The following is a 25,128-nucleotide window of genomic DNA, read 5'->3' as shown; positions in this document are numbered from 1 at the left end:
AAATTTGAGACCAGTCTCAGCAATTTAGCAAGATCCTTAGCAATTTAGTGAGATCCTGTCTCAAAATAAAAAATAAAAATGCTGGGGATGTAACTCCTGGAGTCAATGTTTAGTACCAAAACACATATATACATAAACAAATAAAAAAATTAAATATATATTTTTTTAAAAAGGGCTTCCGATGTGGGGAAATATAGCTCAATGGAAAAATGCCCCTGGTTTAATCTCTAGTACTGCAAATAAATCAATCCATGAAATCAAAATTACAATCCAGTGGCATTAATTCCATTCATAATGTTGCAATGAACACCACTATTTTTTAAATATTTTTTTAGTTGTTTATGGACCTTTATTTATTTATATGTGGTGCTGAGAATTGAACCCAGTGCCTCACACATGCCAGGTAAGCACTCTACCACTGAGTATGACCCTAGCCCAATATTTTTTTAAACCACTATTAGACTTTTTCATGACCCCAAATAGAAACTACCCATTAAGCAATAACTTCCCATTCTCTCCTTCCTCCGTTCTCTCCTAACCTTTCACCTACTTTTGGTCTCTATAGATTTACCTATTCTAGATATTTCATGTAAATTGCAATCATACAACATTTATCCTTACTTTTTCTTTCTTTATTTCTCTCTCTCTTCCTTCTTTCTCTTTTGCAGTATAGGGAATTGAATCCAGGGCCTTGTGCATGCTAGTCAAGTACTCTACCACTGAACTACATCCCCAGTCCCTTTTTTTTTTAATTTTTTGCTTTAAGACATGGTCTGGTGGCTGGGGCTCAACCTCAGCCATAGCACACTTACCTGGTATGTGTGAGGCACTGGGTTCGATTCTCAGCACCACGTGTAAATAAATAAAATAAAGATCTATCAACAATTTAAAAAAAAAAAAAAAAGACATGGTCTGGCCAAGTTGCTGAAGTTTTCAAAAAGTTGCCCAGGCTGGCCTTCAACTTTCCAGGCAATTGTTCTACCACTGAACCACATTTCCATGGCCTCAAACTTGCAATCCTCCTGCCTTGGCCTCCCGAGGAGGAGTTGGGATAATAGATGTGCATCACCACACCCTATTTCAGTTATTTCAGTAGATACTGGGGAGTGGAATGTTGGGTTAGTGGGAATTCTGTTTAGCATGTAGAGGAATCACCAAATTGTTTTCCAAAGTAGCTGCAACGTTTCACATTCCCCCAGCCCTGCACAGGCTTCTGATTCCTGCACGTCCTTGTCAATGTGCGTCATTTTCTATTTTTTTGGATGCCCATGTACTTTTCATGTACTACTTTACCTTCTTTCTTAGCACCTTAGCTCTGAAGTCACCCTTTCTTTGAAACCTCTTCTGAACTGTCCAAATATGAGGTCTCCTCTGCTCACCTTGACCCACCCCTGACTCGGGAGTTCCTGAAGGTTGGTGTTTTGTAACTTCCTTATTCATATTTCTGTTTCCAGCACCTAAGGCAGGCAATACTGAAAATGTTCAGTAGACACTGGGAAGGCACGGATGGGTGACACAGTACCCCACATGGCTCAGAGTGACATGACTTCTTTTTCTGCATCCGCCTCTGCCCATGGAGGTATTTATAGGCAAGGGAATGTGGGAGTAGAAAGAATTCTGTGCATAGGAGAGCTGAACAGAGAAAAACTGCGGGGGCATCCTTGGATGTTTTTCCTTTGTTCACCTCTGAGGTGGGGATACACATGCTGGAGAGGACCTTGGATTTCAGAGACAAAAGTGATGTGGGCATTGACCTCTTGGGGGACAGGCATGAATGACAGTATATCAGGATTAGATTGAGCTGCCAAAAAAGTAGCAGAGTTCCACAGTAATATTGGTTTAAATTCATCCAAGTCCAAGACAGGGCAGGCACAGTTGGGCACACCTGTAATCTCAGCAACTCAAGAAACTGAGGCAGGAGGATCGCAAGTTTGAGGTCAGCTTCAGCAACTTAGCAAGGCCCTAACCAATTAAGCAAGACCCTGTCTTGAAATAAAAAAGAAAAAGGATGAGACTCAGTGGTTAAGCACCCCTGGGTTAAACCCTCAGTACTCTGGTACCCCCACTCCCCTGCCAAAAAGAGTTGTTAGCTGTCCAAAGCAGCAGGAGCTCCAGAGGGAGGAAGGATGGAAATATCACCTGATAGAGGTCTGAGAGAAACCCCCAAAGGCAGAAGAAGGACCTCAGCCCAGTCCTGGTAGGTTCTTAAGCCGCCGAAAGAAATTTCAGGACATGTCAAAAAAGGCACAAATATTTATTCAAGAAAGTAGGGAAATTTATTCAGGAAAGCAAACAATAGAGCAGAATATGTACTTCAAGAGAGAAGGAGTGCAGGGGCTAAAGCATGGTGTGCTTGTGGCTCTCAGACTCTTATTTATGTATTTGTTGTGCTATCAGAGATTGAACCCAGGGACGCTTAACCACTGAGCCACATCCTCAGCCCTTTTATTTTTTATTTTGAGATGGGGTCTCCGTAAGTTGCTTAGGGTCTCATTAAATTGCTGAGGCTGGCCTTGGACTTGGCAATCCTCCTGCTATAGCCTCCCAAATGGCTGGGATTACAGGTGAGCAACACCATGCTTGGCTAGACTCTTATTTATTTATTTATTTTGGTACCAGGGATTGAATTCAGGGGCATTTGCACTGAGCCACATCCTCAGCCCTATTTTGTATTTTCTATTTAGAGACAGGGTCTCACTGAGTTGTTTAGACGGGGTCTAACCGAGTTGTTTAGCACCTTGCCATTGCTGAGGTTGGCTTTGAACTCGTGATCCTCCTGCCTCAGGCTCCCAAATTTCTGGGGCTACTGTGCATGGCTAGGCTCTTTTCTTCTTCTTACTTTCAATATTTTTCATTGTTGTAGATGGACAGAATGACTTTCTTATTCTTTGTGCTGGGTATTGAACCCAGGGCCTTGTGCATATGAGACAAGCACTCTACCAAGTGAGCTCTATCCCCAGCCCTAGGCTCTTCTTTTAAAGAAAATTTGGTAAATCGTGAATCCTGAACCTGAGTGGGAAGGAAGGTGATATCAACCTGGTGAACTCAGTTTTCTTAGTCATGAAGCTTAGGGTGGGTCACAATGACCTGGTTGTCATCTTTCAGATCTCTAGGTTGATGTCATCCAGTCAATGGATAACTTTGGAATATGCCCATCAATATCTAATGGTATTTTTCCCTTGGCTTTTCTTTAAAAAAAATTTTTTTTTCTAGTAGATGGACACAGTGCCTTTATTTTATTTTTATATGGTGCCAAGGATTGAACCTAGTGCCTCACATGTGCCAGGAAAGTGCTCTGCCAACTGAGCCAAAATCCCAGCCCTCCCTTGGCTTTTTTAGTCTAAAGAAAATACGGTGTATAAGCCAGAAATGTGTGCAGTCATTAACCACCTAGAGGCACCAGATTCAGATTCAAGGGCTCTTTAAAGACTTTCTGTCTGGTGGGAAACAGGCCTGGGGAGAAGACAAAGGTGGTCGTGGAGCTTCTTAGATTTACGATTAGTTTCTCTTCCCTCCCTATTAGTCTTTTCTACCCATTCTTTCTTTTTTTTGGGGGGGTGGTACCGGGGCTTGAACTCAGGGCCTCTCAGCCACTGAGCCACATCCCCAGCGCTATTTCGTATTTCATTTAGAGACAGGGTCTCCCTGAGCTGCTCAGCTGACTTGGAACTCTCAATCCTGTCTCAGCCTCCGAGCCACTGGGATTGCAGGCGTGCTCCACCGCACCTGGCTCCTTTCTACCCATTCTTATTTCTCCTATCCTACCTCTTTCAAGAGAAAGAATGGGGGATTTTTATCCAGAGCTACTAGATAAGATGTATGTATGTATGTATATAGCAGTACTGGGGAGTGAACCCAGAGCACTCTACCATAGAGCTATATCCCCAATCCTTTTCAAAATTTTTATTTCTTTTTAAAATTTTATTTTGATACAGGGTCTTGCTAAATTGCCAAACTTGCCCTGAATTTATGTGGTGAAGCATGACTGTAATCCCAGCGACTCAGAAGACTGAGGCTGGAGGATTTACAAATTTGAGGCCAGCAATTTAGCAAGGCCCTAAGCAACTTGATAAAACCCTGTCTCAAAGTAAAAAATAAAAGACTGGGGTTGTAGCTCAGTGGTAAAGCACCCTTGGGTTCAATCCCAGTACCAAAAAAAAAAAAAAAAATTTTAATGATGAAGCCCTAATACCCAATGAGATTGTATTAGGAGGTGGGACCTTTGAGTGTTAAATGGGGTTAGATGAGATCATGATGGTGGGGACTTCATAATGAGATAAGTGCACTCATTAGAAGAGGAAGAGTGCCTTCATTTCCTCTTCCTCTCCCTCACCTCTGCTCTCTGCTATGTGAGGACATGATAAGAAAGCAGCTATGTGCAAGCCAGGAAGAGAGCCCTCACCAAGAACTGAGTCTTGCCTGGCACAATGTTACACAGTTGTCATCCCAAGGACATGGAAGATGTAGAGAGGAGGATCACAAATTTGAGATCCACCTCAGCAACTGAGCAAGGCCATTAAGGACTTAGAATAACCTGGATTCCAAAAACCAAACAAACAAATAAATGAAATAAAAGGAAAGGAAAAGAAAAAGAACTGGGTCTACTGACACCTTGACCTTGGACTTCCCAGCCTCCAGAACTGAGAGGAATAAACATCAGTCAGAGAGTGTTGGCAAAAGACTCATAGCCCTTCCTCCAAAAAAAAAAAAAAAAGTTTGTCTGTACTGTGGATTGCACCCAGGGGTGCTCTCTCACTGAGCCACATTCCCACTCCTTTTAATTTTTTGAGACAGGATCTCACTAGGTTGCTGAGGCTGGCTTTGAATTTGCAATCCTCCTGTCTCAGCCCCCTGAGTTGCTGGGATTTTGGTTGTGTACTACTGTGTCAAGCTAAAAAAATGCTTTAAATTTTGTTCAAGTAAGACTTTTTTGACAGATTTAAACAGATTTACTTATAGGAATAAGCAGTCATCCACACTGAGACAAAGTGCTGTCTCTTAGCAGCAGTTATTCGCTCCCTTAATGACATCTTGGTGGTACAAGAAGGGCTACAAGCAGTGGAGAGCTGGGTGTGGTGGCACATGCCTGTAATTCTATCTGCTCAGGAGCCTGAGACAGGAGGATCATGAGTTCAAAGCCAGCTTCAGTAATGACAGGGTGCTAAGCAACTTAGTGAGACCCTGTCTCTAAATAAAATACAAAATAGGACTGAGGATGTGGCTCAGTGTTTGAGTGCCTCTGAGTTCAATCCCCAGTACTGCCGCCCCCTCCCCCCAATAAATACAAGCAGTAGAGAAAGCTTCCTGGAGCTCATCTAGTTGAAGAGCTTAAACATGATGTTTACTTACAATTTTGTCTATGTGAGATCAACCACCAAACCAGTACAGTCAGATGATTTAGCCGGGGAGTAAGAAATCAATACCCTTCCACACACAGAAAACAGCCAGCCAGACAACAGGATGTGAGAGAAGTTCTGATTTAAAACATCAACAAAGAAGACTACATATCTGGGAACAAACATCACAAAAGACAAGCCAAAGGTTTATGAGGAAGACTTTGAGACGTTCCCAAAGGACAGGAGACCAGGAAGACCTGCTGGGTTCCTGGACAGGGAGACTCAACATCATTCGGACGTCACTTCTTTTGAAGGGAGTTTACAAAGTGAACAGGATCCAAACAAAAACACCAAGGGTTTCTTTCTCTCTACTTTTTTTTTTTTTTTTTGGAACAAGACAAAGTTTACATTGAAAACCTAAACAAGCAAGTAGAGCCAGGAAAATCTAGGAGAAGGAGGAACGAGGAGGAAAGAATGGGAGATCCAAACCTGTTGCCTTGGGACTTAGCATAGCTGCCCACACTGGCCAGGAACAGAGGGACAGAGGGACAGAACGGAAGGCCCTGGATCAGGACCCTGACGTACAGAACTTGGTATGTGACTTGCATCCTCTCAAATCAGAGTGCGGATATTTTTTTTTCCTTGTGGTGCTGGAACCCAGGACCTCATGCATACTAGGCAAGTGCTCTGTCACTGAGCTCTGCTCACCCCTGGTCCTTACGCTAAATACAATCTGCATAGCTCTGCAGCCATCTGGAAAAGAGAGCTGGATCCATACCTCCCACAGATCACAGGACAACTCTCAAATGGATGGAAGTTTTATTTTATTTTATTTTTTATTTTTTTTAAATACCTTTATTTATTTATTTGTATGTGGTGCTGAGGATCGAACCCAGGGCCTCACACATGCTAGGTGAGTACTCTACCGCTGAGCCACAACCCCAGCTCCTTATTTTACTTTTTAGAGAGAGAGAGAGAGACAGAGAGAGAGAGAGAATTTTTTAATATTTATTTTTAAGTTTTCGGCGGACACAACATCTTTGTTTGTATGTGGTGCTGAGGATCGAACCAGGGCCGCACGCATGCCAGGCGAGCGCGCTACCGCTTGAGCCACATCCCCAGCCCTGGATGGAAGTTTTAAAAAACAAATAAATATGTACACAAGGCAATGGAGCCAGCCCAGGGATGAGCCCACCCTGTTTCAGCTGAGGGGAGCTAGCACTGAGGAGCCCGCCTCCTGCTAGTGACTCAGGCATCACCCTGTGTCATCTTGTCAACCACCCTCAGTTTCTCTTATCAGAGAAGTTTCCTGAGACTTAGAAAGGGCACGTGTTCAAGGTTACCTACCCAGGTGTTCTAAATGCATAGGAAGCAATCTGCCCAAGGCCACTGTAGAGTCTAGGGTCCTGACCACTCCCCTATTGCTCCCGGCCACCAGCACCACAGTAATGAGGCTAGAGGGCAGGACAATGCAGGACAGGTTGGAGAGCAGCTCCTCAGTGAGCAGAGACACATAACCTGTAGGAGGGCCATGCACTTGGGCTTTGAGACTACAGAGGAGTGGGCGTCTGGGGATTGTTCAGGAGAGAGGGGTTTGTGGAGTCGGCTCTCTCTCTCTCTCTCTCTCTCTGGAACTGGGTATTGATCCCAGGGCCTTGCGTATGCTGGGCGAGTACTCTGTCACTGAGCTACTTCTCCAGCCTGAGTCAGGTCTCTTGACAGGTGAGGGATAAGTAGAAAAGCAGAGAGGACAGGGCAGAGACAGAGAGGACAGGGCAGAGTGGTAGAGAGGACACTCTGGAGGGGGAAGAGGGGTCAGAAGAGGCCTTTGCCTAGGATCTGAGAGAAAAGCAGATTCTGGCTAAAGCCAAGGTCCAGAAGGACTGGGCAGGCCAGAGTTGGAGAATTGGACCAGGTGCAAACTGAATGCCAAGATCCGAGTCAGCACCTGATCTTATCAGCGACAGATCATGGTGGACCCTCAGACCAACCCGGCGACATTATAGTTGGTTTGTTTTTTTCTTTGTTTGGAGGTGCTGGAGATGGACACCGGGGCCTCATGTCTCATTCTTGCTAGGCAAGCACTCTACCCTGAGCGACACTCCCAGGCCTGGTTTAGCTTTTAGACTTTTGAAGGCAGGGGATGGAATGTTGAAGGCCCTGATCACACAGCCAAGAATAAAGCCCTAGGTCTAGGCCTCCCCTCTCCTGTTCCTGTGGGCCTGGAGTCTGGACTTTGTCCTCTCCACTCTCTGGGGAAGACACAGGGCGGAGGGGGAAGACAGGAAGAGGCTCTTGCCTGGGCAGTGATGGCACCAGTGTTTCCTGGAGCCTGGGCTTCTGGGTACTGCCTGCTCCTGGTTTGCCTCCTGCCCTGCCTCCTGTCTCCAGCTCCGTTGTGGCTTCCTGCTTCCTCTGAAACAGTGCTTCCTCATGGATTGAGGAGCAGGAGGCCTTGCCATGGCCTTGACCTCAGGGTGACACACATGCGGACCAGCCCTGAGCTGGAGCACCTGCTCAGCTTTCTCCTGGCCTTCAGGTGAATGCACCTCCCTGCTTCCCAGGCACATCCTCAGGCACAAGTTCACCTTTCTTCTCCTCCTGCCCCCAGGCTCCTCCTTGAGGTCCCCCAGGCCTACAACAGCAGCCACAGTTCCACTGCCCAAGCAAGGAGCCCTCTAGTCATCATGACTGGCCTCTCCCACAGGACACTGCATTGTCTCCACAGGGCTCCTTCCCCACTGTTTGCTGGACAGGATCCTGTGTGCTCCTCTGCTCAAAACTCTTTCAATGTTCTAATATTGATTGTGGTCATGATTGCATAACTAAAAATTACTAAGAACCATTGAATGGCTCACTTTAAACAAGTGACTTGTATGTTATGTTAGTTGTATCTGAATAAAGCTGTTCTTTTTTTGTTGTTGTTTTTTGGTACTGGGGATTGAATCCAGGGACACTGAGCCACAAACCCAGCCCTTTTTATGTGTATATATATTTTATGTATGTATGTGTGTGTGTGTGTGTGTGTATGTATATATAATATATATATCTTTATTTTATTTGTTTATTTATATGTGGTGCTGAGGATCTAACCCAGGGCCTTACATGTGCAAGGCAAGCACTCTACCACTGAGCCACAACCCAGTGTCTTATATTTTATTTTGAGACAGGATCTCACTAAGCTACTTAGAACCTTGCTAAATTGCTGAGGCTGGCTGGGCACAGTGACACACATCTGTAATCCTGGCAGCTTGGGGGGGCTGAGGGAGGAGGATCACGAGTTCAAAGCCAGCCTCAGCAATAGTAAGGCCCTAAGCAACTCAGTGAGACCTTGTCTCTAAATAAAATACAAAATAGAGCTGGGATGTGGCTCAGTGGTTGAGTGCCCTTAAATTCAATCCCTAGTACCCCCCACCAAAAATAAATAAATACATAAATAAATTGCTGAGGCTGGCTTTGAACTCATGATCCTCTTGCTTCAGCCTCCCATGTTACTGGGATTATAGCCCTGTGCCACCAGGCTAAAGCTGTTTTTTTTTTTTTTTTTTTTTATCTTCCTGCAAATCCAAGTTTAAAAGAAAACTTGTATACAGAATCCAACATAGCAAATACACAGAGGGTAAAATTAAATAAAGCACTGTGTCCTAATTAAGAGTAAAGTTTACAAACATGTTCTGAGATGGGAAGGAATATATAATGAGACTAGAAAATAAACAAAACCTGGGAAGAATTTCCTAATATTTACTGTAAAGTTTACCATAAGACTTTCATGTTCCACCCTGATCTTAAACACTTTCCAACACATAAAGGTCCTACCCTGTTGATTATTTTCTGGAATCATGTTATTTTGTTATGGATTGCCATGTTAAAATGAGGAAGACTACATTCAAGCAGTAAGAAAGGAACCTAAGATCACAGTGAAAACAAAAATGGTTCATAGCTAGGTGTCAAAAAAGACCCAGGGGTCAATATAAATCACAGGATGTAATTATGCAGGTAGCTTCCAAACCCAGTTCACAATGACTTATTGTGCACCTAAAATGGTGATACAGGATTGAACAGAAGTTGCATTAGTAGATAGTAAAGCAAAGAATTTGTAAGCAAAGGAGGCAATTCAAGAGGTATAAATAGTTATAGTGTCTAAGAAGAAAAAATGGGAAGAAATTAAAAGGCAAGCATAGAAGTAAATTCTGAGACGTATCTCCTGCTCATGTATGCTTACAATTAGGGCATAAACAAAATCCATGACCTAGCCAGCCTAGCATCAGCAGGTAAGAGAGAGAAGCCCGTGACTGCAGTTTAAGGCTAGGCACATTTCCACATTCTGATGCATTAAGAGGCTAGGCAAATTTGCTGAAATCATCTTCAGCAGTCTCATACCTCAGAAATGATTTTTATGATTTTTCCATCCTTGAGGGGGTTTAGCATACTGAGGTGTTTCTTCAGGTGTGTGTGTGAATGAATATAGTACCCATTTTTTTTTCTGCTATCTGTATTGTGGTACAAAACCTGACTCAAACTGTGTGTGTGTGTGGGGGGGGTGGGGGTACTTAATGACTTATTGAACAACTAAAGATAGAAGCTTTGCCTCTCAAACAGGGATGAGCCCTTTCATGAAGAAAACTCGATTTTCATTTTCAGATTCCTGGGATGGTGAGGGGGACTTGGGGGGGGCTGTAAAGTCCCAGCAGAATGCAGGTGCAGGTCTGAATTGGTCCCTGAGGACATCTGGGGCTGCCGTTGTTATCTGTGTCTTTTCTTTTTTTTTAGTATTGAGGATTGAACTCAGGGGCACTCGAATACTGAGCCACATCCCCAGCCCTGTTTTGGATTTTATTTAGAGACAAGGTCTCACTGAGTTGCATAGGGCCTCGCTATTGCTGAGGCTGGCTTTGAACTCCCGATTCTCAAGTCTCATGAGTCGCTGGGATTACAGGTGTGCACCACCGAGCCTGGTTATCTGTCTTTTATCAGGTTGAATATAAACCTTAGAGTGCTCACTTGGAGATGCAAAAAGGATTTGGGAATATGTTATGGTAGTAACAAATAGTTTTGAAACTTTAAGCAAAACTTCAAGGTCTAGGGCTGGGTTTGTGGCTCAGTGGCAGAGCGCTTGCCCACATGTGTGAGGCACTGGGTTTGATTCTCAGAACCGCATATAAATAAATAAACAAAACAAAGTCCCATCAACAACTAAAAAAAATTCAAAACAAATAAACAAAAAACTCTTCAAGGTCTAAAGCTGCTCTTAAAAACAAAGAAATGGCCAGGCACGATGACACATGCCTGTAATCCCAGTGACTCAAGAGGCTGAGGCAGAAGGATAGCAAGCTGACAGCCTGAACAATTTAGTGAGACCCTGTTTGGAAATAAAAAAATAACAAGGGTGGGGATGTGGCTCAGTGATAGAGCACTCCTGGGTTCAATCCCCAGTACCAAACTCAAAACAAAGACCTCAAAACCAAACCCAAACAAATGAACGGATCTGTTTCAGGGGCCTGTGCATTTCTAGCTCCTTCCTGTGCTTCCAGGACCACTAGGTCTGGCCTCTACCTGGTGCACCAGCATCTTCTAGGGCCCCCTCGTCTCTTCCTCTCTGCACACAGCCCTTTCTGGAGGCGGTTGCTCACCTGGCATATACTCCTTCCACAGAGCGCCGCTCCAGGTCTGCAGTCATCACTCCTGTCCGCCCGGTCTTCCTCGACCTCTGGCAGGCAAGAGCTGCTGCCCCATGGCAGGTGTCATTGCTTGGCTTTCTCTGCACATAAGACTGGGAATGTGGCACCATGGGCCTTGTAGTATCTGGGACATACGATTCTTAACTCAAGATGGTAAATACTGTGGAGCAGCCCATCTGTTTCAGGAACTATTTATTCTAGGGAAGCCACAGTGACTGAATTCCTGCCCTGTAGGGCTTACCGTCCATTGGGGAAGCCAGGGTAGGAGGCAGCATATGGACAGTAAGGAATCTGTGCAGGCTGGGAGGAGTGGTGCAAGCCTGAAATCCCAGCAGCTTGGGAGGTTGAGGCAGGAGGGTCACAAATTCAAGGCCAGCCTCAGAACTTGGCAGGGCCCTAAGCAACTTAGTGAGATCCTGTCTCAGTAAAATATAGAAAGGACTGGGGATGTGGCTCAGTGGTTAAGCACCCAAGTTCAATCCCCGGTACACATGGCTAACCACACGTCACTTACATACTACATACCAGCATCGAGCACACAGCTATGCATACACACACTGAGGCTGGGCATACTTTGCAGTTGACTGGCCAGGAGAGAAAGCCGAGCTGGGTGACTGGGAGGCTCCACCCAGCTTCCTACTTCCTAAGCTAATGTGAACTTGGCCTCCTGGTTTTCCAAGGTTCTGTTCTGGGCACTACTGCAAGTCAGGAGATCCATGGTGCTCCTTGAAAGACAAATGAAAGCCTTCGGAGTGAACAGAAGAGGGTAAGCATTGTGCAGCTGCTTTCAAGGCCTCACAAACCCAGCAGCAGAGGGCTGCTCAGGTGCCTTCTGAGCTGTCTCCAGGAACTGTGTCCACCCCCACCCTCCACACCATCCCACCTGCCCTGTAGGCCGTCTTTTTTTGTGTGTGTGTGTGTGCAGGGGATTGAATCCAGCACCCTGTGCATGTAAACATATGTTCTACCACTGTGTTGAATCCCAGCCCTACTGTCCTATTAATGACTGCCCAAATAGTCAGGCGTGGTGGTGCATGCTTACAATCCCAACAACTCAGGAGGCCAAGGCAAGAGAATTCCAAGTTGGAGGCCAGCCTTGGTATAATCCCTGTATCAAAAAATAAAAGGGGATGTAGCTCAGTGGCAAATCACCCCTGGGTTCAATTATTGTTATATGGGGGGGGGGGGAGCCAGGCATGGTGACATGTGCCTGTAATCTCAGCAGAGGCAGGAGTTCAAAGCCCACCTAGCTGTGCACAGTGCGCACACCTGTAATCCCAGTGGTTTGGGAGGCTGAGACAGCAGGATCATGAGTTCAAAGCCAGCCTCAGCAAAAATAGAGGCATTAAGCAACTCAGTGAGAGACCCCGTCTCTCTAAATACAAAATAGGGTTGAGGATGTGGTTCAATGGTACAGAGCCCTTGGGTTCAATCCAGTACCAAAAAAAAAAAAAAAAAAAAAATCCAAATAATTTCACCTAACACCTAGGTCAAGCTAATGTGACCCACCATCTGTCTCCAAGTCCTTGTCCTAGGGTTGTGAGCTGTCCACACTTCTTCTCTGAAATTTGCTCAGACTACAACTTGCATGTCAGTATGAAAATCAGGACTGAAGAATGCTTCTGTACCAAACACGGAAGGTCAAAGTGGGAACACTTCTAATATCAGGATGACACAGCAGGGATGACCACTGTGCAGGAGTGGAGAGGGGTGGCTGCTGGTCTGGGAAGGGTGTTCAGGGCTCTCCTCGGCCTCTCACTGGCAGATGTTCCCAATTACTGAGCCAGAAGAGATGCTGCATGTCACAGGAATAAAATTACTATCAGGAGCCATCGACAGTCCCACATGGAGGTAAGGGAGAGGCCATTCCTGGTCCTCTCCTTCCTTAGCACAGCCCAGGATGATGAGAAGCACTAAGGCAAAGGCCTGGCAGTTTTGATTCTGAGGTAGGCATTGTTGAAGCATCAAGTCACATTCAGGGGCAGCTGCAAGGGCTGTGCTTTTCTATTTTGTGCTGGGAACTGAACCCAGTGATATTTTACCACTGAGCTACATCCCCAGCCCTTTTTATTGAGATGAGGTCTTGCTAACTCTCCCTGACTGGTCTTGGAACTTGTAATACTTCTGCCTCAGGCTCCCGAGTTGGGACTTCGGGTATGCACAACCACACTCACCATTATGCTTTCTAAACTCTAATTCCGGAGTAGTAAAAAATAAGGCTGTTGAAACCCAAGATCAGTGCTGCCTATGGATGGGCTAGAATCAAGTCTTGAGAGACTCTCGGTGCTTTCTCTCAGGCAGGACATAGCAAGTCTTTTATAAAACTGCCCGTTTTTAAAGTTTTGAGTAATAAGTAGACTAATCGATATCACTATCATATAATATTTATCAATGCTGTTGGCACATAACAAAAAAAATCCAGCTGTCTTGTTTGTGCTCTCGAGATGTCTGTCCCAGGATCTGAGGGTGGGGTCTGCAAGCCTGTATTATTAGTAAGCCCCTCTGCCCCAATTTTGAAGAACAACCAGGTTGGAGACCCACTTGCTCCCAAAGGGCAATGTAAACTAGGTGAGTTGAAGAGAGAGGATCTAAGAGTCCTGACTCCCTGACCTAAACCCTTATGGTTTTAAGTTTTTAAGTAAAGCAGGGGGGAAAAAAGATACAGAGTGAAGAATTCATTGTATGTTTATTATTCACAGTTAATCACTACCTACCAAATGCTATCCGCAGAGTTAAAGGATTAAGTACATAGGTCTTTTTATTTAAACACTGATTTTTTTTAAATATATACACACAAAACTTAGTTCAGCAAGGCTTCATGATATACACCAATTTCAAAATAAAACAATCAAATGGTCCAGGGGTAGAACGTCAGAGAGTTCTCTTATCATAAGTGGGGAAAGGAGGAGCAGAAGGAGAGGGAGCCAGGAGAGGTGAAGACTGCTTGGGCCAGAAGAGTCAACGTCTCCTGGGCCTTAAGGCTCTCCAGGCCAAGTCCATTTCCACAAGCAGAGTCCAGCGGAGATTCCACTGACCCCTAGGAACACAAAGGGCAAAGGCTGCCAACTTCCAGGGAGAGAAAGAGAAGTGACCTTGTTTTTGTTAGGGGAAGGGTGACTGTGTGGAGAGAAGCGGTTAGCAGGCATACTGCTACGAGGGACCGAGAGTCAGCAGAAGGTAGACAGAGCTCTGAGTGGCCTGGCCTTCCTGTCTTTCCCACTTCACCTTCCTCAACTCCTCCGGCTTCCAAGGATGGGGTGTTGGGAATAGGTGCAAACACAGTCCTCTATGAAAGAGACATGAAAGCCAGTCTTGCTTCCTGCCACTACCCCCTTGAAGGTCAGGGGACACATAAGTGAAAGCCTGGACCTAAATTTAAGAGCAAGAAAAACAAAAAGTGAATACTCTGAATTCTCACCCCAGCGTAGGCATAATAAGGTTGGACTTGCGAAGACTGAAAATGGCTTAGGTGCCATTTTCTGCCTTCCTTATCTGCAACCTGCTGGCTCCAGAAGTTTGTGCCTGGCAGACTCTGGGGATAGGAGGGCAGAGCACACCCGAGACCTGGAGGTCAAGCACTGTGCCGCCCTTGCAGCCAGATGCACCAGGCTTGTGGGGTCAGCAGCTGCTCCACTGCTCACAGCCAGCATCGAGGGCCTCATAAGTACTGAAGCTGAGCCGCAGACACTCCTGGCTCAGTACAGGAGGTCACCCACCTTCAGTTGTACTGTTTCCTTTCTTTACCCCGCTTTCCCTTCTCCTGAAGGAAAACTGTTTACACAGAGTAGGGGACAAACTGGCTGAAAAGCTCTGGACTGTTTTTAACTTATTTTAAAACAAAACAGAAGCCACCACGCCTAAGCAACCCTTGAAATAAGGAAAAAGGCACTATGAAGAAACAACACCGTCAATGACACTGGGAACGAAGTGAGAGAGGCGCAGGTTTGCAGTCTGACTTTCTCAGGAAGCCATAGGGTGGGCAGCATGCCTCCCTCCTGACTCTAGCTCCAATGTGATGAAATACCTGGGGGAAACCCAGCTGAGGCAGCTGCCCTGCAGCTCCTGCTGTGTGTGCATATGGAGGACAAACTCACTGTTCTCCTTTCAGTCATTTTCACTAAGACAGACATTTTGCATAGAGAAAATACAGCCCACTTGATTTTTTTTCTTTTATTATTGGCATCAGCTGGGACTATATGAGGCCTTAAATTCATGCACCGAAGGACAGAGAAAAAGGATGAGAAAAAGGACATAGGAAGGGAAACAGGAGCAGTGGTGAGAATCTGTAATAAAAACTCTTCTTAATTCAATAGGTAAGTTTTGGCATTTTGATATCCAACACCCCACCCACCCCCCAAAGTTCCAACCAAAGTGAGAAGGTCACCAGTGTGACCCAGCCAGGTGTTCTGAGCTCCCTCACAGGCTGCTGTTACAGGCAGCTTGTGGGTATGTTTCTTTTGTGTTTTCAATTTCTTTAAATAATCTCTTCTTGATTCTTAGACGTTCCGGTTCACAGGGGTAACATAATTGCGGGGAAACATGCCGGTCTGCCCGTGGCAAGCCCCCTTCCACCAGTTGGGGTCTGAGTTATCCATGACATGGATGAAGTCTCCCCGGCGGAAGCCCAGCTCACCGTCCTCCTGGGGGTCAAAGTCAAAGAGGGCCTGGACGTATGTTGGCTGCTGCAAAAGAGGAACAGGGAAACACACACGCCATTCCTAATCCTGCTAACAGTTCCGTAAGCCCAACCGTTTACAAGGGGGAATAAATATGCGCTAATTCTCATGTTTCCTGAAGTAGCTACACTGTGCATCCTCCCTCATTTATTCTTCCTTCTTTTTTTTTTTCGTACCAGAGATTGAACCCAGGGGCGCTTAGCCACTGAGCCACATCCCCAGCCCTTTTTATGTTTTTATTTTGAGGCAGGGTCTCTCCAAGTTGTTTAGGGCCTAAAAAGCTGAGGTTGGCTTTGAACTTGCAATCCTCCTGCCTCAGTCCCAAATTACTGGGATTGCAGGAATCTACCACCACACCCAGCTTATTCTTACATTTCCTAGGTTCCCTAAATGGTTTTTAGGGTAATCTTTCACCAATGCTCAAAGAATACAGGGGCATATCTCACTGTGGGCAGCCAAAGTGTCACATCATCAAATAGGAGCGATAGGGGGGTTGAGGATGGGGGGAAAGTTGGGTTTTGTTGGTAGACTTTAAAATCTTTTCATTCCTATCACTTATAATACCCTTAAGGTTTTATAGGGTTAAAAGGGTGAGAGTTTGAATAAAAGTCAAACTAGCCATAACTTATGGCTGGGATATAAGGAATGAGTGTGGACCACACTCCCCGACAGGTCTGACCTTCTTCACAATCTGCTTTCAAGTACAACATCTAAAAAGTATGTTAAGAATTGTGTCCCTAGAGAGGCAGGTGGCATACTAGCAACACTGCCTCAAAGAAGTGCCCCTGAAAAAGGCAAAACCATCTTATTTTAAACTATAGATCTTCAACATAAACTAGGGGTGACGTTCTGAATGAACGTCAGCAGGTACCTCTGGAGGGTACCTGCTGGCTTAAGGAGCTATTCCTCCCTGCCAGACATAATCCCAAGCTCTCTCCTGGGAGCTCAGTCTTACCTGTGGCACCTGCTCTATGTCTCGCAGGAATATCTGCTGGTTTCTGGACACAGATGTTGATCTGTGGTAATCTACCAATTCATTCAAAGAATTGAATTTCACCACCCAGAGGAAATACTTTCCAGCTCCGTCCCGGAGCACCTTGAAGTGCTGCACATCATTTCCAAACCTGGGGAGGCAGAGAGAACACATGTGAAAGGTCAAAGTGCACTGAGCTGGCTAGTCAGGGGCTGTCTGTCTATGTCGGTGTGGACAGAACCTTTTCTGGCAACATTTCTCACAGGGCCCAGGATGGAGAAAGTTGGGGCAGTCACTGAGCATTGCTAGTACCTTCTATGACTGAGGGTTACCAGGAACAACACGAAGAGGGAGAACCTCACCCACCAGTTTGACTCATGATGCTTGTAAGATAATCAAGAATATCCTTGAAGGTTCCTCAATAGACTAGGAATGGAACTCTAGTTAGACCATTCTTTGGTATGGAGGAACGGATAAGAAAAAACACGGTATAAATACATAATGGTGTTTTATTCAGCTATTAAGAAAAAATGCAATTAAGTCATTTGCAGGAAAATGGATGGAACTTCAGACCATTATGTTACATGAAATAAGTCAAACTCAAAAGGGAAGGGGATGTTCTAACCTACCACACACTTGTGGCCTGCACTGTGCCAAATAAAAGACTTAACTGACTTCCTTTGAAATAAAAATAATTAAAATGTGATATGACATTTTAAAACTAGAAAATATGGGACAGGAAATAAAGTAAGAGGGATCAGAAATACTTCCAATGGTTCTCTTATAACTGGGAATAAATTTTTCATTCGAGAATTTTGGTTTACTTTCCCCTTTCCACGAGAAAAAGGATATGCTGGACAATAAAATAACTTCTTCATTGCCAGATAATATACTTCCTTTTGCACTATTAAAAACTGCTTGTGTGTGACTGGTACTGACTCATAGGGTCTGTTATAGCCACATCTGGCTAGAACAGAAGCTGCGTGAGGACTCTGCTATCCTGCTGGGTGCCATGCCCTCAAAAGGCACTTCATGCACATTCATTCAATGAATGGAGGCTGTCCTCTTGTCTTAGAGCTTCAATAAACCAAACACTTCCTGAAGGTTATCCGGCAGGTGGCAGCACTGAGCTTCAAGCCAGTGAGCTTCAAGCCAAGCATTTGCAAACCGCACAGTTGTTCCCGGGTAACCTAAGGGGTATGTCCCAAGACACTGGGTGGATGCCTGAAAGCATGAATAATATTAAATTCTATACAGGGTTTACTCTAAACATACACACCTGTGATAAAGTTTAATTTTCAGTAAGATTAAGAATAAAACAACAGTCACAATATGATGCAATTAATAAGTTATTTAAAGCATATGAGTTGTTTATTTCTGGAATTTCCCACTTAATATTTTTCGACTGCAAGGAAGGCAAAACTGCAAATGGGGTGACTACTGTATTGCGTGCGCGTGTGTGTGTATGTTTTGTTTTACAGGGGATGAAACACAGGATCTTGCATATGCCAGGCAAGCATTCCACTGCTGAGCCACATCCCAGCCCTTTATATATATATTTTTTGAGACAGGGTCTCGGCTAAGTTTCCCAGGCTGGCCTTGGACTTTTGATCCTCCTGCCTCAGCTTCCCAAGTCACTAGGATTACAGCAGGTGCTGTAATAAAAAACACAGTATATAATGAATACTGCTCAACCACAGTATTTTAAATTACTGACTGAATATCTTAAAACTAGAGAAATATCTCAGAGACTTGGTATTTCTTGAATTCCCTTTGCAAAGATATTTGTGTTAAGGACAGTTATGACATCTGCTTCATATTTTATTTCTGAAATAATAAAACTCCTCAAAAGATTTTGATAAAAGAGAATGGTTTGGTCTTCTTGGTTTGCAGTAGGAGCGTGTGCAGTGATTGGTGAACAGGCAGTCACAGCTCAACACTGACAGGCCTGGTGGCTCTGGCTGCTGCCCTCTGATTACTTACTTGTCACCTTCATCTTAAATTGCTTAATTTCCATGTGGGTCAGTATAAAATGTAAGGAAAACATCAACTACTCAGGAGGCCAAGAGAGAAGGATCAAACACTGGAGGCCAGCCTGGACAACTTGGTGAGACTCTGACTAAAAAATAAAAAGGGTTGGGTGTATAACTATAATGTACTAATAAAAACACTTTATTAAAAAAATAAATAAATAAAATTCAAATATAAGTATAATAATGAATAAATAAATAAATAAATAGAAAGGGTTGGGGTATGGGAATGCTACTTAGTGGCAGATAGCCCCTGGGTTCAATCTTTAAAAAAAAAAAAAAAAAGGAAAACAGATGATTTGAGCTAATGAGAAACACAAAGATTTTGATTTCACAGATTCACCCCAGAATGTTCCTCATTAGAATCTTACTCAAATATGCTCAAATACTTCAAAAAGCCTTTGTTACCAGATAAAAACTGTGATTATTGTAATACAGTTTTCACATGGTGGAAATAAAAACTACATTGCAAGTGTATTTGTGAGATATTCCAAATATCACCTGAAACCTCTCTTATCTTCACTTAGAAAAATAACACAACTGCTGGGTGCGGTGGCTATGCCTGTGATCCTAGTTACATGGGAGGCTGAGGCAGGAGGCAGGAAAGTTCAAGGCCAGCCTGGGCACCTTAGTGAGACCCTACTTCAAAATAAAAAATAAAAAGGGCTGGGGATGTAGCTCAGTGGTAAGAGTGCCCCTGGGTTCAAGTCCTAGTAATCCCACCCCACAAAAAGGAGAATAACCCATGATAAAATAGTGATCTGCATGTTTAACCCAGTGCTTCTCCATATGTAAATGATGAAGCAGTTTGTAAGATTCCTTGGGGGTTTCCTATAATAATATAGGAACTAGAAAAGGACTAAAAGTAAAAAACTATGGACAATGTAACTCAAAATCCTCACTTCACAGATGAGGTGTGACTTTCACAGACTCCTTAAAGTCCCAGCTGCTGTTCACTAAGATTCCCAAGGTGAGACTCCTTTCTTCCCCATTCCCTGATTACCAGCTCCACTGGGGAAGTAAACCCAAATCCCTCACAGTGCTGTGTGTACCAGGGATTGAGCCCAGGGCTGCTTAACCACTGAGACACATCCCCAGTCCTTTTCATTTTGACACAGGGTCTTGCTAAGTTGCTTAGGGTCTCATTAAATTGCTGAAGCTAGCTTCGAACTTGCAATCCTCCTGCTTCAGCCTCCTGAGCTGCTGGTAACACAAGTGTGAGCCATCACGCCCAGCTCTCATGGTGACCTTTTGAAGTTAGAGAGAGAGGCCTAGGACGGGGCTGATAGAGGTAAGCTGGCTCTCTGGTAAAGGCAAGCAAAGGCAGCTAAAATGGCAACCAAGTTATTCTGTTATGGAGTGGCCGGAATCCCAGCAAGGGCAGGGAAACCGAGAGTGGTCGTGATTAGGGAAAACTGGCAGCAAGTACTGTCTGAGAGGACTACTCCTCAGTTCCACTGCAGAATCTAAGCTAGTGTTGCTAGAACCAAGTTTTATGAGGAACTAGACATTAGGATTTTAAGGTAAAATTAAAAATACTGATTAGGCTACACCTCTACCAGTTTGTATGTAGCCAGACACCTGACCAATGGCCTCACGACTTAGTGAATCAGGCACAGGCTTCCAGCAACCACAGCAGGAAATACTTACTTGACGGAGAGGGAGAAATCCCCAGGAGCACTCTCACTCTCTCGGATTAGAAATGCCCCATCGTGCCGCTGTTTGCTAAGCATTTCTTCTGCCTTGGCTCTGGGGATTTTGCCAAAAAACCACCTAAGGAAGGAAGACAAGCCAGTCAACATCTGTTTCTCCACAAAGAAACGGATGTCCAGCCTTAAATGTGAGTAACAGAACACCTCTTGCCAGAGGAAGGGGCTCACTGTGCCCAAGACGGGAGGACATTGGGTAGGGTCCTCCCTAAGAGATGGACTTTCAAATGGCTTCACCCCATCCACTTCCCAGAAAGTGACTCATCAAGGCACTATCACTATCAAAGGTCACTCTTTCTATAGAGGAAGAAACTTGAAAATGGGCCTTCCAAACCAAAGTCCTCCAGTTCCTGACCCACTCATTAGAAAGGTGCCCAGGAGAGTCCCAGGCCTACGGGTAAATGATCCAGGCTTGTTGGAGACAACAATGACACTTCTTGCAGCCAATGGATAAAACTGCAGCTCTGCCTCAGTGGGAAGAGGGACACAGGGGAAGGGAGGAAATTTGGAAGGCCCAGAACTTGGTGGTGGGGCTAATTCTATTAAAAGTCCAGAGGGAGAAGGTTCAGGCTGTGAGAAGGCAGCCTCTACCAGTTATGGAAGTCAGCATTCCTCTCAGGACCTTTCTCTGGAGTCACTGCTCAGTGTTCAGTTTTCAAAAGCCACCTGGAAGGGGCTGAGAACATGGCTCAGTAGCAGAACACTTGTCTAACAAGCTTGAAGCACTGAGTTCAATCCCCAGCACTGCAAAAAAACAAAAACTCAAAACCCCCACAACATTGAGAACATCAAAGTTTACCACATGCGCAGCAGCTGGTTGCAAAATTCAGATTTTTCATTTGAACCAAGTTACAGACTTTTCTGCTCCTAATGGTCATTCACTTTGGTCATAAGAAAAAGTGGCTAAATTACTGGAAAACTATGGGAGCAACTGGCCTGTGGCTCAACAGGAGGAGGGGACATCTCTAAAAGAGCTCAAGGCCATGGCTGCCTGGCTATTTCAAATGAAAACCATTACCAATTAGGATGGAAGAATGGTGAAGACAATGTTCTTTCCACAATCATCTTCAATGTTTAATTATTTTTAAAAAGCAAAAACATTTACAGCTAAGACCTACCTTACATGGTAACTAGCATTCATTTAATTTGCAAACTATAATGCACCAATCAGTCCATTAAAGTTGTAAATATAACCCTTCTATCTATCCTACTTAGAAGCAACCACACTACAAGGCATTTTTAAAATACTACATCACTCTGAAGTTCAGGCAGAAGGATGCAAGCTGCTGAGAGAGTCAGAAGCTGCCCCAAATCTACTTACTCATGTCGTTCCCACTTTGCCTGCTCTGATGCCAGGCTGCACAGGTGCTTGTACAACGCCCTCACCCCTTCTACAAATATTCAAGGGCAAGTCCTGCAGTGCCTGGGAATTAGGCCACACAAAAGAAATTCCATAATAATAGACAAGAATGATCTCTGAAGATGTAATAACGGCTACCAGCAGAGAGGCACATTTTCTGTTCCCTGGTGCTTTCAAGGGTACGCTATACTTGTGAGCAGTGTACATCTGACTGGCCACTGCTAGGGGAGGAACCACAGCTGCTGGGAGGACCCACATCAGCCTTGCCTTCACTCCCACAATGCACTGAGGTGGAGGGGAGGTCCTTAAAAACTATTCTCTTCTCCTCTTGGACCTCAAGATCTTCCCAACTTGTTTGTTGGTTGGTTGGTTCATTCGTTCGTTCATTCATTCATTCATTCATTTTTGCAGTACTAGGGTTAGAACTCAGGGACATATTACAACTGAGCTACAATCCCAATTCTTTTTGAGACAGGGTTTTGCTAAGTTGTCCAGGCTGGCCTCAAACTTACCATCCTTCTGCTTCAGCCTCCTTTGTACCTAGGGTTATAGGTGTGTGCCACTGTGCCTAGCCATCTTCTTTTTCAGGGTACCAGAGATTGAACTCAGGGGCATTGGACCACTGAGCCACACCCCCAGCCCTATTTAGAGACAGGATTTCACTGAGTTGCTTAGCTGAGGCTGGCTTTGAACTTGCGATCTTCCTGCCTTAGCCTCCCAAGCTGCTGAGATTACAGGTTCCATCTTTTCTTTTTAAAAGGTATAATAAAGTAATGAATATGAATTAAAATGGCCTACATATACATGAATGCAAATAAAAAGAGACTTCCTCGGGCTGGTGTTGTAGCTCAGTGGTAGAGTGCTTTCCTAGCACGTGTGAGGCACTGGATTTGATCCTCAGCACTCATAAAAATAAATAAATAAAATAAAGGTATTGTGTCCATCTACAACTAAAAAATTAAAGACTTCCTGGATCCCCCCAAGCAGCAACTTGCTGGCAGCTGTATATATTTCTAGACCTTTCCTCAGGGGCATAAATCCACATAAGTTACAATGTTTTCTTGTCCTAACTTAAAATGAACTCAATTTCATCTCCAATTTAAAACAAAATCATAGTGAACTGTAAGTTGCTATACAGAAAAGTACTCAAATTTGAAGATTTATAATTAAACACATCTTTGTTATAAAAACCTAGATCACAAACTGGAAAATTAGTTTGAAGACCATTTCACTAAACAAAGATTTCTTGTGTATCTCGTGAAATACTCATACTCCCTTTTTGACAGACATCCCATGCAGCAGAAGGGAATCATGCATGTAATTAAGAGCTAGCATCAATTAAAACACCTAGCCACCACCACTCTGTAGCCACACTGCATTTTATATCATTTATAAAATTGATGGTCTTTATTAATTATTTTACAATACCGAGAACTGAACCCCAGGGCACTTTACTAACTGAGCTACGTCCCTATAAATAAAATTTTTGGAGACGGGTTCTCACAGGGCACAGTGGCACATGCCTGACATCTCAATGACTCAGGAGGCTGAGGCAGGAGAATTACAAGTTCATGGCCAGTCTGGGCAACTTAGCAAGACCTTGTCTCAAGAAAAAAAAAAAAAAAAAATAGGGGCTGGGGATGTGGCTCAAGCGTTAGTGCACTCGCCTGGCATGCCGTGCGGCCCGGGTTCGATCCTCAGCACCACATACAAACAAAGATGTTGTGTCTACCGAAAACTAAAAAATAAATATTAAAAAAAAAAATTCTCTCTCTCTCTCTTAAAAAAAAAGAGAGAGAGAAAGAGAGAGCGCGCGTGCGCAAGAGAGAAACGCGTGCACGCATGAGCAAGCACATGAGCATCAAGCTAAATTGCCCAGGCAGGTCTCGCTTCTTTATTATTTGCTGTTCTGGGGATGGAACCCAGGACCTTGTGCATGCTAGGTAAACTCTACCACTGAGCTACACATCAAACATGACAAGCTTCTGTTAGTGGTGATACTTATGGGTAACTATGTGCCTCTAGTCAATGTTCTACAAATTTTTAAAAAGATGGGATTGGTACTAAACTAGAAACAGCAAGGGAGAAAGCCAAGGGGAGGAGAGATTCATTTTCCAATTTAATTATTTAGAGCATGCCACAGGCTCCTGTCTATAAGTAATTCCTGTGAGGAGCATGAATGTGGATCCACGGCAGCCCATACCACTCCTGCCACAGCACTGTTGTAACAACTGTTTCGTGGTCTGTGTTCCATGTGCTAACACAAACACTACACCAGGAGAGGTGGTACTTCCATTTTATATTTCCCTTTTCCTCGCCAACAAATAAAGAAAGAAGAGAGGAGAGTCCTTGTCTCTGCGTTATACCACCTCTATGTCTACTCACCTGGCAGTCCCACGGGGGCGGGAGCATGTGCTTGTAAAGTCACAGTTTCACACAGGCACAAGCATGGTCTTTTCTAGCAATATGGTAGGCTTGGAGAAAGAAGAGCTTTTGAATTTCAGTTTTCCTTTTCAGAGCATAAAGTGGAGGAGCACTGCCTGCCCTTCAGCGGGTCTGTGATTAACCACCCAGTAGAGTTCCTGTTCAACAGTTTCTTGGCTCTTTTATATAAGCGGGAAGGTCAAGGCGTGAGAGTGACTTTCCAATCAAGGTCGGTAATGACAACTTCACCAAAGATGTGGCCTTTCCTATCTTCTCTCAACAGACTGATTCAAAATGCTTATGTTGCTGGGCATGGTGGCATATGCCTGTAACCCTAGCTACTCTGTGATCCCAGCTACTTAGGAAGCTGAGGCAGGAAGATGGCAAGTTTGAGGCAAGCCTCAGCAATTTAGTGAGATACAGTCTCAAAACAATTTTTAGGGCTGGGGATGTAGGTTAGTGGGAAAGTGCCCCTGGATCCAGTCTCTAGTAATCACACAAAAGAAGAAAATAGAAATGATCATTTTTGAAGTAGAAGCAGGGCCAGGCAAAGAGGGGTGGGTGAGATGGGAGGTCAGCAGCCTTCAAGGATCCTCAGGGTCCCACTATGCTGATTATTTATATAAAGCAGAAAATTCAAAATTCTTACTACTCTCAGCAACTTAGAGGAGAACACATTTCCTTCCAACTGAAACATGAACACTACTAACATGGAAGAACAAGCACTTACAGAGAACTATTACCTACAACACCAAGCTTGGCGTACTCTCACAAGGTTACCCAGCATACCAACACAAAACCATGTGGTAAGTACCTTCTCTGAAACTCAAGAAGTGTGGAATTATGGAACACATCTGGCCCAAGGGTTTTAAAGAAAAAGGTATGGACTTGCAAAGTACTGTTTTATTTTTGAAGACAACTGATAGGTATTAATCTAAAATG

At 44.4% G+C, this 25,128-nt stretch overlaps 1 protein-coding gene and 1 long non-coding RNA gene across 2 annotated transcripts in view; one reads left to right on the top strand and one right to left on the bottom strand.

The window, feature by feature from the left end:
- The first annotated feature begins 6,545 nt into the window (after positions 1–6,545).
- On the top strand, positions 6,546–8,253 carry LOC125614156. The gene is made up of 2 exons (XR_007344801.1): positions 6,546–7,875; positions 7,948–8,253. It is a non-coding gene; the product is annotated as an uncharacterized LOC125614156 (long non-coding RNA).
- A 5,428-nt stretch (positions 8,254–13,681) lies between these two features.
- Grb2 (growth factor receptor bound protein 2) overlaps positions 13,682–25,128 on the bottom strand; it is a 58,988-nt gene continuing 47,541 nt past the window's right edge. The window contains exons 3-5 of the mRNA XM_015504197.2: positions 20,344–20,466; positions 16,646–16,814; positions 13,682–15,696 (exon numbers count right to left, since the gene is read on the bottom strand). Of these exons, the coding sequence (XP_015359683.1) occupies positions 15,511–15,696; positions 16,646–16,814; positions 20,344–20,466 (478 nt within the window). The 3' untranslated portion in view covers positions 13,682–15,510. The remainder of the gene's footprint in view (positions 15,697–16,645; positions 16,815–20,343; positions 20,467–25,128) is intronic.

Source organism: Marmota marmota, unplaced genomic scaffold (genome assembly GCF_001458135.2).
Source record: "Marmota marmota marmota unplaced genomic scaffold, marMar, whole genome shotgun sequence".
Taxonomy (NCBI): domain Eukaryota; kingdom Metazoa; phylum Chordata; class Mammalia; order Rodentia; family Sciuridae; genus Marmota; species Marmota marmota.
The sequence above is the reverse complement of the archived record's forward strand: the minus strand, read 5'-3'. Positions and strand labels throughout refer to the sequence as shown.